Source organism: Medicago sativa, chromosome 8, assembly GCF_051527215.1.
Source record: "Medicago sativa cultivar Bolivia chromosome 8, Bolivia_mono, whole genome shotgun sequence".
Lineage (NCBI taxonomy): Eukaryota > Viridiplantae > Streptophyta > Magnoliopsida > Fabales > Fabaceae > Medicago > Medicago sativa.
Window position 1 is genome coordinate 92,203,154 of NC_140756.1, and position 12,780 is coordinate 92,215,933.

Consider the following 12,780-nt stretch of genomic DNA (forward strand, 5'->3'; position numbering starts at 1 on the left):
AAACAGCCTGAACAGAGCAGCAAAAACCGGAGAAGAAACTAGCCAAAAATCTCCCGCTTAAGACATTCCTTAGGATTCCAACACCACTCATAAAACATACAAACCGGTATTTTGATCCTATTGAACGTCCAACGCCAAGATTACACCTTTACTTCCTCTACAATATCCTCCACATTCGAAATATGATTGTTGAAAATCCTATTATTCCGAGTTTTCCAAAGTACCCAAACAGTAGCATGCCAAATAAGCCAAAGACCACACCAGATCTTCTTATTTCTCTCCCCACCAATCCAACACATACAAAAAATAAATAAGTTTGGTGGAATCAAAAAGTTGCAATCCAACCAATTTAGGATTTCCAACCAAACCCTCGAAGCAACCGTACAATGAAGAAAAAGATGATTCGATGTTTCCACCCCATGACCACACAAAACACAAAGCGTGGAAGCCTCCGGGGGAAGGACATTCCTAACAACAGGATTTACCCTCGATGGAATACGATCAAGTAGCAACTTCCAAGAGAAAGCAACCACTTTCGAAGGTGCGGGACTTTTCCAGACTTTCGAAAACACCAACCTTTCTTCTTCACTCCACAAGTCATCATTCAACACCAAACCCTCCAACTTCCCGTACGCGGATTTAACCGTAAAGCACCCATCATCCTCCAACCTCCACATCCAACCATCCTCCTCAACACCAAAACGGACATCCTCTAAGTCCATGCAAAGCTCCGCCAACAAATGTTCCTCCCACACAAATAATCTCCGCCTCCACTCAAAGGTCCAATCCACCCCGGAAATGAGATCTCCCCCCACCTCTCGGACACTATCTTCTTTTTGATTTGAGATAGAAAAAAGTCGCGGGTATTTCACACGAAAAGGCAAATTTCCTCTCCACGTATCGTTCCAAAAACTTGTTGTCCTACCATCTCCCACCCTCCTAACAACTTCCGCATTGAACCACGGAATCCCATCAAACACATCAAGCTTAACAATCTCCTTCCACCAAGAAGAAGTGAACCTTGGCCATGAATAAGAGTCCCCATCCAACATCTTAGAGATGTTTTCGCCATATTTAGCCATCAAGACCTCCTTCCACAAAGCATTACTCCCGACCAACAATCTCCATCTCCATTTGGCTAGAAGACTCACATTAACGGCTTTAATATCCCTAACACCCAATCCACCATACTCTTTCCTTTGACAAACGGTCTTCCACTTTACCCAACTAATTTTCTTCCCACCTCTAACACCACCCCACAAGAACTCTCTTTGCAATCTCACAATCTTCTTCCACACCACTCCCGGCATCTTCATGAACGATAAAAAGTAGATAGGAATAGAGTTAAGCACCGAGTTTAAAAGCACCATCCTACCACCAAAACTAATATAATTATGGCCCCATGAATTTAACCTCCGATCCAAGTGGTCAACCAAAGGTTGTCAAGTAGCACTTTTCCTATGATTTGCCCCAACCGGGAGACCCAAATACTTAAAAGGAAGAAAACCTTGAGGACAATGTAAGAAGTTGCACGCCATTGCCATAAAATCGGATTGGACATTGATCCCAATCAAACTACTCTTGGAAAAATTTATCTTCAATCCCAAGGCCAACTCAAATCCTTGGAGCAAAGCTTTGAGGGTCCACAAATTCTCCACCGATGGGGTGCCTATACAAAGAGTATCATCCGCATATTGAAGATGAGAAACCTCCACCTCACTATTAGCAAAAAAAAAACCCTCATACAAATTAAGATTAACCGCATTCCTCATCAACCCACTAAAACCCTCCGCCACCACCAAAAACAAAAACGGCGCCAACGGGTCCCCTTGTTTAAGGCCTCTATGAGTGTTAATTTCCTCCGTGGGACTTCCATTCACAAGAATAGACATACTACCTCCACACACACAAGTTTTCATCCACTCCACCCATTTATTGCAAAAACCTACTCTCATCAACATATACTCCAAAAAGCCCCAATCCACCGAATCATTAGCCTTTTCAAAATCAACCTTAAGAATCAAGCATTGCCTTTTTGCTTTTTTAGCATAATCCACCAATTCATTGATAACCATGACTCCATCCACCAAATTTCTACCTTTAGGAAACCCCGATTGGTTTGTTGAAATAATAGAGTTCATAACCCCCGCCAATCTTCTAGCTAAAACTTTCGAAAGTAACTTGTAAAGACAACCTAACAAAGATATCGGCCTATAATCTTTTAATTCCATCGGGGAAGAAACCTTTGGAATCAACGTCACAAAGAATGCCAACATTCCTCTCGGAAGCACTCCATTGGCGTGAAATTAATCAAACATAATCCTTACCTCATCTTTAATCAAATACCAAAATTCCTTTATAAACGCAAAATTATAACCATCCGGGCCCGGGCTTTTGTCGCCATCACTCTCTTTAACCACCGCCTTTATTTCCAATAAAGAAAAAGGAGCAATCAAACGGGCATTCTCCTCCTCGGATAGAGATGGAAAAGGAACCCCGTCCAATTTTGGCCTAACGCACACCGGAGAAGCGACATGATTTGTGAAATAATCCACCACCTCTTTCCTAACATTCGTTGGAGAAACCGCCCAACCATCACCCACCTTTAACGCCTTCATAGAATTAGAACTAGATCTCCTTTTGATACAAGAATGGAAATACTTAGAGTTCGCATCCCCTTCCTTCATCCATCTAGCCCTAGATCTTTGAACAATCGAAGCATCTCTAGCCTTAAGAATCTTCCAAAGATCACAAAACTTAGCTTTCCTACTAGCTATCTCCTCCTCATCCAACCCCACCTCCTCACCCTTCTCATCCAACTCCTTGATATCACCCACCAACCTTTCCGCCTTCTCTTCCATACCCCCATATTCCACTCTATTCCATTCTTTAAGACGACGCTTGAGGCTTTGAAGTTTTGACTTCAACACAAAGCTCATCCAACCATTCACATTATCCCTCCGCCACTCCTCCTCCACCACCCTTTTAAAGGTCGAATTTGTGAACCAAAAATTGTTAAAACAAAAAGGTTTAGGCCCCCAATCCCACCCACCATTTCTCAACACCAACGGACAATGATCGGACACATCTCTAGGAAGCACCCACAAAGTAGATTCACCCCACACATTTGTCCACTCCTCCGAAATAAGAACTCGATCGATTCTACTCATAGAAATCCCATTAGGATGAAACCACGTGAACCGACGACCCACGACATTAAGGTCCTCCACATCCATGTCCCTCACAAACCTATTAAACCAATTCATATCACCCACTTGACTAGATGAAGATTCATCATGAACACCCCGACTCTCATCATTATTGGCCACAACATTAAAGCCCGCAAGAACACACCAAGCAACATTCCCCTCCTACGACGCTCCTCCAAAATGGCCTCCCACAACCTTCTTTTAGACAAGGAATCACATTAGCATAAACATTAATGACAAAACACTTATGCCTATGCACCCCCCAATCAAAACACACCCCAACATACCCTTCACCACCGAAACAAGAAACATCATAAGCACAAGACCTCCTCCACAAGGAGAGAATTCCACCACTATTTCCTTCCGAAGGACGGAAAGACCATTGACAATCGTCGCTACCCCAAAGATTATAACAAAGAGCCGATGAAATATCTTCTAATTTAGTTTCTTGGATAGCTAAAAAATCCACCTTATTATGCCTCACCAACTCCCTAATCCTCCTCTTCTTCACCCCCCCCCCCCCAATCCTCTAATATTAAAAGAGGAAACAATCATGGATCCACCTTAGAAGACACCTTAGCAACCAAACTAACCTTAGAGGGAGAGAAAGTAAAACCTACTTGTTTTTTAATTTCTTCAATTTTTGCCGCCGCCAAGGCATCTACATTAACATCCTTAATCATAGCATCTTGAGTCTCTGGTACCACCTCATCATGATCTTGAATAATCAAATCAATATCGGAAGGAGGTGTTGGAGCCGATTTAGCTAAAACACCCTTCCTTCCTTTCCTCCCTCTAGTTTGCTTCTTAAGGCGAAGATTCTTTTTTAAATTCAACATCTTCTCCTCTTCCTCCACAAAATCTTCAATTGAATCACTCAAGTCCGAGCAATCGGAATCGTTCTTGAATCTAATATGCTTATTTATAGCTTGCACCCCTTTAATAACTAAATCCACCTTATTAGTGATCAAAAAATAATCACTAACTGCAGCACCACTAGGCCCAACCGAATTGGAACAAGCCTCCAAGGATTTTGTTCCTCTCCTCAAAATAAAAGGCCCAGGCCCATTATTGAAAGATTTCTTTAGTGGAGGAAATTCCACCAAACAGGGAGCAAGTGGAACATAGGAGGCGCTTTCCAACTGCTGAGTACAAACAGCGCTTTCCAACTCTGTCTGCACATTGCTGCCAATTTTATGCACCATAGACACCTGTCCACTCCCCACTTACGGTTTCAAAACAACAACCTCCAAACACTCCCTTTTGCTTTGACCCACACTAAAGGTACTACCTGACCCTTCCATTTGAATCTCGGAGACCCCCACCTCGGGACCCACCATTTCCATCCCTAGTCATACGGAGTTGTACGGCCTATGACTTTCAACCTCATCCATTGGGAAGTCCCTCTCTCTCACCTCTGGTAAGTCTCCCTTCCTAGACCCCACCGACTCCAACTCATCCCCTCCCCCATCCACCACCGTCTGCCACCCTTCACCACCACCAAACTCCTCCACAACCCAAATTTTATGAACAACCCCCATCACCCTTATACAAATTTCTTCATCAATCATTCCTCTTTTTGGTGTTCTAACATGTAATGTAGCAAAATCCAACCTCCTTCTCCCAATAGTGTCTTCATCAAAATCCAAAAACTCACCAAAATGGGTCCCTATTGCTTTGAATAACTCTTCATCCCAAACATGAAGTGGTATTCCAAACACTTTCAGCCATAGCCTCCGATTCAGAGCTACACATTGAGGGGTCCATTTTTTCACCGATAGGAACATACCTCGCCACCACATCTCATGCGCCTTCGCCGCCCTCGCAACCGCACCAGCATCCGATTCCAGCAAGAGAACCAGGGAGTCCCCCATCCCAGTTACCTTCGCACCAACAATACCTTCCATTACAAAGCGTTGTTGGAAATGTACATCATTCTCAACACATCTGAGCTCTCCCACAAACCCAGCTTCCAACATCTTTAGCATGTCTTCACTAGGATTAATCTATAAGCACACTGAATCCACACGTCCTGCAGGAGCTGTGCTATTCTCCTTAGTCATCGCAGCTTTGAAGGAGACTCCAAGAATCACAGGAGCATTACTTCCACCATGCCTCTCCTCCACGAGTTGGACATGCGGCCTATCTTCCCTACGAAACCTGGCTAAGTTAACCTTCAACTTTACATTATCAAACCAAACATTTTCCAACCTAGCAGCCAGATCCACCACTTTCAGCACCTCCTTGTACTTAACAAAGCCAAATCTCCTCCCAAACTTGTCCAGCTTATTAGGGAGGAAAACCTCACCAACATACCCAAACTTTGCAAATAGTTTCCACAGATCAGAATGACTAGCTTCCTCAGGGATATTGGTAAAGAAAAAAGAGGTTACATCCTGATTTGCAAGCCTAGCCGATGGTCTTCTCCCCGTCACCACCTCTTTGTCTCGCCGCTGCACACTCTGACCTCCAGCAACAACCCTCACATTTGTCCCAGTGGGCCCTATCCCCCCCTCAGTTTCTCTCTCTACACTCTCAGACATTCTCTCTCTCTACTACTAATATAAGTTATAATTCCATAAAAATGTCTATGCATTACAATTTGTTGACTTGTCTTGAAATCAATTTAGTCTTGTCTTTATATCACCTCGTCTTTATTAAACTCAAGCCTTGTAGGGTATGATCAGGTAAAAAGTCGAGTTCGGGTTGAGAAAATGACTTGTTATAATATAGCGTCAAAGGATAAATATAACTTGACCTAACTTCTCCTTTTTACTCACCTCTTTCTCTTTTGAAGTTAAAATCTACACTATCCTCCTTAAAAAGTTAAACCGTTTTTATTTTTTAATTATTATTTGTTTGATTTTTAATATTTTGTTTTTATCTTTTGACATGCCTTGTACTTTTTATTCACTAGTCTCTCTTTTTAAGTTAAAAATCCACATTTTCCTCCTTAAAAAGTTAAACCATCTTTATCTTTTGTTATTATTATTATTTATTTGATTTTTAATATTTTTGCTTAAGGCATAACTTTCTCTAATTACATTTTACGTAATAATGTACGATTTAATTCTACTTAAAATATTCTAACTGGAATTATTATGTTATAATATTATTTCCTTGCCTAGCCTATTTATGCATGTTGTGGTGTATTTATCTACCTATAGATCCATTATATATAAATAAATCTGAGTTGTTTATAGACAAGCATTACGTGACTTCTCTAAAAAAAGTTTTGTTGACGGCTAGAAAAACAGTTAAAATATGCCTTTACGAGGTAAAATTTAATCTTTTCTAAAAGTGATTATTTTAATCAACGTTGTCAAAACCGGATCGGCCGGTCCGACTGGTTAAACCGGAAACCGGACCTGTATCCGGTTCGGAAGACCCCAGAAACCGGACTACTATTGAACCGGTAAGGAAACCGGAAAACCGGTCTAAAACCGGTAAAACTGGATTTGGGCCGGTTGTGAGGTTAGACCGGATATAAATACAGGGACCTTTTTTGAAATGACCCCTATTTGCAGAGACTAAACACGTATAAAAGCCTAAAGTATATAAGCAAAGGTATTTATCGTTTAAACTATTGTTTGACTTAGACCATGATTCGTATAGTAAAAAGGAAAAAACCTTATACTATTTGCTACAACGTAAAAGAAATTTGAATAAAATAAATTACAACCAATGGGATTTTTTTTGGATGAATGTGCAAATATGCATACGTGATGTGTTTCAGGTCAATTTTAATATTGCTATAAAACAAATATAAAAATGATGTATGTAGACCAAGATTTTCGGGTGTCAAGCCATTGATTGGACTTGAACCTTCAATCTACCGGACTTGCTCGATTTTATTCTTGGGAAGGGAAAAAGAGATTGAAAAACCCTTTTTGGATCCGGGGGTTGGTTACGATTCGGGAAGGTGTTAGGCACCCGCGTCGTTCACGGTACTCCGTGAGAACCTCTTTCTAACATTATTTTATTTGAAAAATTATTGATTAAGGTATGAGTGAAAGAATGGAGGGAGAAGAAGTAGGAGTTTTGGTTATTTTTATTTGATTGATTTGAAAGGAATAAAGCCTCTGCCTACGTACCCTTAAAAGGGATCAAAACCACCGTAGTTCACTCTTAAAAATATTTTTGTAAGTTGGGTTGATTTTAGTTTGATTTTTGAAAATGATTTTTTAGAAGGGTTGCGAGACCTCAAGGCATAGAAGAATAAAATAGAAGTGAGGTTGTTTCATTTTATTTTGAGAAATTGAGTCTAAGTTTAATTAAAGTTCATTTAGGAATTTGATTAAGAAAACAAGGGGAAAACCACTTGGATTTGGATCCAAGGTTTATTAAGAAAACAATTTGGCTTTTGATTATTTGATTTTTGAGACAAAAAAGATTTTTCTAATTAACGGAAAGCTAGCGTAATAACGTGAAAAGTAAAGCGAGGTAAAAGCGATAAATAAAGTGATAGTGTCGGTGCAAGTGTCGGTGTGTGCAATTACTACGCTATTACATACCCTTCCTAATTGCAAAGCCCAAAATAAATTACATCATTCTCCTAATTATACACACTAAAGATCATGGGGCTTTGCAATAGGAAATAAATGAATAGATACCAAAAATTAAAGCAAACATGATTAAATGAGATATAGAGAAAATTAAAGGCATCATGTACGAAAATGAAATGCAATAATGCTGAGAAAATTCTAGCAAAGCACGAATTAAAGTAAGATGCATATGTGAGAAAATGAACAAGATATTAAAATGCATGAGATAGAAATTTTAAAGCAAAGAACAAAGAATAAAATAAGGCATAGAAAATAAAGCTTTAAAATGGATGGGATAATATTATTTGAAGAAAAATGCATGAAGTGGAAATTGAAATGTTAAAGCAAAATTAACAAAAGATGTTGTGGAGTAAAAAACATTTAAAATGCATGAAATGGTTTTTGTTTAAAGGCCTACATAGGCTATGATGCATATGATAAAAATCGGGTAGATACATGATAAATCAATTGAAACACAATGTAAGCATAATTAAAATTGAACAAACCATATAATAATGCATGATTGAAAATTATTTGATTTAAAATGCATGTGATGATTCTTATAAAATGAGTACGCTAATTAAAATGTTGAGTGAAAATGAATGTAAACAAAGAGATAAAAACGAAAGCATGAACAAAGAAGCAAGACACTGCAGGGGGTACAGACAGTATATGGGGATATGCAAATAGCAGAGCAGAAAAACAAACAAGAAAGCCAGCAAAAGGGCTTGCAGCCCAACACGTGTTGGACTAGGGTTGAGAGCCCACCGGGACGGTTCATGGGTCATGGATATGGGGCGGTTGGGTTAAATTGAATGGGTAGTATAATGAAAACCAACAGAATCCCTTCTTCTTCATTTTTACAAAACGTATTCTACTCCCTCTCTCTCGCTAAAACTCAACTATTCTCTCCTTCTCTCTACACACTCAGAGACGTCGAAGAAGAAGATAGGAGGTGTCGGAGCTTCTCCGACGCGGTGGTCGGCCGGAGAGCCGCCGCGTCGGAGCTTTCTTTCAACTTTAGTTTAAATCCGCACCTCTTCCCTTCCTCTTCGTCCAGATCGCAAACAAAATAGGAATACCAATACAAACAGATTAAAAAGACTAAAAGGAGGGAGGAATCACTACCTCTTATGCGTTCAAGACTTCGACTCGGTCGACCTGTGATGAGGATGATCCCGTTCGCGACCTTGTACGTTGCTGCTGATGACTCCGACTTCGTCTTCTTCTTCTCTCCGCTTCTGTTCCGATCTTCTTCGTGTAAAGCTTTTGTTTATCTCGTTCACCTTCTTCTTGCTCCTTCTGGAAATTGAATTTGTTGTTGATGCTAGATTCAGATTTGTTTGTTGACACCGTTATGAGCTTCGACTTCTGGCGCGGATTTGTTCGAGTTTGTTTCTGCAACCGTTTAAGCTTGCACGTTGGAAGTGGTTGTAGTTGTCGAACAGTATTTGAAAGGCCGATGATGATAATGGATGTTGTTGTTTGATTTTCGAAGTTGATGGTTTCGTGAAGGTTTGACGAGTATTGGTAAACCAAAACTGGTGTGTTAGTGAAGATTATTCAAGCTTGTTAAGGTTCGAGTTTGGAACTTGTTTGTGTCGAAATGAATCGACCTTGTTTCTTCTTTCTTCGTTTTTGATTTCTGTTCGAATCTAAGCTCAAAGGTAGGAATGTTCAGATCTATTTGTTTACATGATGTTTGGCGATGAAGGTGTGGTGGCCGAAAGCTTTGGAATGGGGTTTGAAGGATAAACAGTGACGTTTGTTCTTTGGGAGATGGATTCAAATTTCAAAATTGTGTGTGTAAGGTTTGTAGTTAAGTTCAATTGAAAGTTGCTGGGAAATGTGATTCAATTTTTGTGAAATGTAAGAAAAAACATTGTTGTTGATGGTATGAATCTGAAAATAAATGATAGAGAAAATGGGTTTGATCTGGAATTTTGGGGCTGCTGATTTGGAGAAATGTTTTTGTGAGAGTTTGTTGAGGACTGCCGTAAGAGTGTGGAATTTTGGGGTCAGTGCAGCCTCCTTTCATCAATGATTGGGAGCCTATTTATAGCCAAAACTAGGTTAAAAAAGGATGAATAGACTAAAGACTAAACTACCCTTAATGAAACTTGGAGAGAAAGAAAATGCTTTGGATGCTCTTTGGACCAATAACAATGTAACAAGTGGACTTAAGACAAAACAAATTGTTGATAAAAATGACATAAAAATGGAATAATAGAAAATAGAGTTGTAAAATAAGATAAAAGTAATAATAATAAAAAAAGTAATAAAATTTAAAGCTGTCGAAATCTCGACTGAGACGACTAAAACTTGCGGTGTTTTAAAACACGAACAGAACTTTTTAAACGGTTTAATCATGCGGACAAAAGGAAATTAAGGAAATGAATAAAAGACTTTAAATATTTTAAAAGCACGCGTAAAAATTTAAAATGCCCGAAATGACAAATAAAGCAATTTCAACTGGACAAAATTTTACTTGCAAGATCACAAACTTTGAATGATTAAACAACGACTGAGAAAGGTTTTCACTCGTTAAAGCGAAAAGAAGAGAAATTGAGCCGCTTTACAATACGGACAAAAATAGGTAAAAACAGAGCAAAGTGGTCAAAATTTGGGGTATGACAATGTAATTTTTCGTGAAAAAAATAATGAGTATTTTTTTAAGTATGTAATGATGTGTTCTCTTTTCTATTTGATCACTTGATACATAAAAAAAAAATTGTATTAATAAGTGATCGGTGTCACTTTCTTCAAAAAAAATTCATTGGTGCCACTTGCGGACTTGCCAATAAAAAGAGAAAATAAAATAAGAGTTTTGTTGACGGATATTGGTTGGTACATAAGAAAAAAAATGAGAAGATACACAACTTAATATATTTAGAACTTTTACGAAAATGTGTTTGGCCCAACTTTTACGGTTAAGGAGAAGGTAAGTTAATAAAAAGCTGGGTCAAACATAGATTTAATAATCTCATGGAGGCATGTGGTCTAATTTGTTTACCACAAAGTTAAAGGTTGATAATTCAAAGTCATTGATGACAGTCCGTCATTCCACATTTTTAGAGTCTTTTTATGATATTTTTATAGCATTTAGAGAGTCAATTACTTGTAATTCATGGTGAAATCAGATTAAAACAGGAACAAGAGCCCAAAGGAAGAAATTGAGAAAAAGAGGAAAAAATGTGAAGAATCGTGCCACGTTTGCTCTAATCGTGGCACGTTGCAAGGATGTGGAATTCACTGATACTTTCTGGAAATTTCGTGGCACGATGAACCACGAAACGTGCCACGATTATTGAATTAAGTTGCTGCCACGTATGAATTAATGAGGATGAGAACAAGTGTTTTGCTTTTGGGTGGTGTGAATAGAAGGTATGAGACAAAAAGAGAAGTGGTCTTCAGCAAAGAAAAGGAAAACGTAACATGCTTGTTGCAAAAGAAAACAACTAGGTCACAAGATATATATATATATATATATATATTTACAAGAAGCTAGCAAGGAAAGGCATTCACGCTTTTACGGTTTTGGGAACAGCAGCTGCACCACAATTTGGTTTGGAAAACAAGCACGCATCACGAGACAGAAAGGGAGTTGCACATGGATGATTGGAAACAATAGCAGCACAAGTTGAAAAGAAATTGAGGAGCAACGCCGGCAACGTCGAAACTCTATCGGTTTATTTTCTTTATTATGTTGTTTATTCATTCAATTATGTGTAGCTAATTTTCTTTGATTAAGCCATGATGAACCTATTGTAATATATGAACCAGTAGTTGAACTCTCTTTATTATCAATATTATTTAGTCTTTATTCAGAATTATTTGTGTTCATTGCTTTTCATATGATTGTTTGTATGACTATTAACCCTAGCTTCTTGCAATTACATGAATTGATCTTAGGAATTGAATGACTACTAGCCTTAGCTTTTAATCCTGAAATAATAATTATGTTTAACTCAACACTAGGAACCTAGAGATAGGAAATTGAGAGTTATGACATATAAATTAACGTTCCAACATAGCTTCCGCAGTTATTCAGTCTGGTTAAGAGATTAATAGGGTTATAACTTAGGAAAGGGTTTTGAGTCAAGAGATTGATCAAAACCACCTAGTTAATTTGTCGTAAAGAATGAATAGCAATTGAGAGTAAAGAGAGGTAAACTAGTCATATAGAGCAATAGCGGATTCACCGACTTAATCATGTGTTTTCTATATAACTTCCAACCATTTGTATTTACTTGCAATTTATTATTTTAGCACTTAATCCAACTGTCTAGGGCAACCTTATAAATTTAATACATCCTTAATTTTAACGTCTTTGCCGAGTAGAAATTGAAACAGTCCCTGTGGATACGAACTTATAAATATTATTACTTCGATAGTTTTTGGTACACTTGTCAGATATCTATCAGTCATAAATTGTCGATTGACTTAGACGATTCAAAATAAAGACACACGATTTTCAGAAAAAAGTTATAGTATTTTCTGGTTAAAGTTTTATGTTAAATTTGACATGTCTCGTATCAATACAAACTGCTATATACAAAATGACTAAGTATTGTGTTGTTGAATTCTTTTATCCAATAGTATGTTTTTTTTAAAGAGTCTAAGAGTACAGTAAAGGTAATAACAATATTGTTACACTTTATTATATGGTTGTTCAACCGAAATTCAAAAGATTTAAGAAATTCATAATGTTCAAATATGATACTTTAGGTTTGATTGATTTACTGTGAAAAATACAACAACCACAAAGAATATATTACCCATGTATACGAGTGATCTTGAATTTTATTTATTGTGTGTATGTTCATGTATTGTGTTTTTTAAGTCATATAAACGATGTTCGTTGTGGTGAGGAACATTCACGCTAGTGAAATTTCATGGAATGAACATATGATTGTTTTTGAATATATATTAGTTAACTAAACTTTTTAATTTAATTACAAAACATATGCTCGTCATGACAAACACAAAATATCGAGAGAGAGAAATAGTTGTGTTCATGGAAATCC

The 12,780-nt window shown here is 38.0% G+C and overlaps 1 protein-coding gene across 1 annotated transcript; it reads right to left on the bottom strand.

The window, feature by feature from the left end:
* Positions 1 to 5,215: 5,215 nt before the first annotated feature.
* LOC146903332 (uncharacterized) lies at positions 5,216 to 5,752 on the bottom strand. The gene has a single exon (XM_085737231.1). The coding sequence runs from the start codon at positions 5,750 to 5,752 to the stop codon at positions 5,216 to 5,218; it is 537 nt and encodes a 178-aa protein (XP_085593357.1).
* Between the last annotated feature and the right edge of the window lie 7,028 nt (positions 5,753 to 12,780).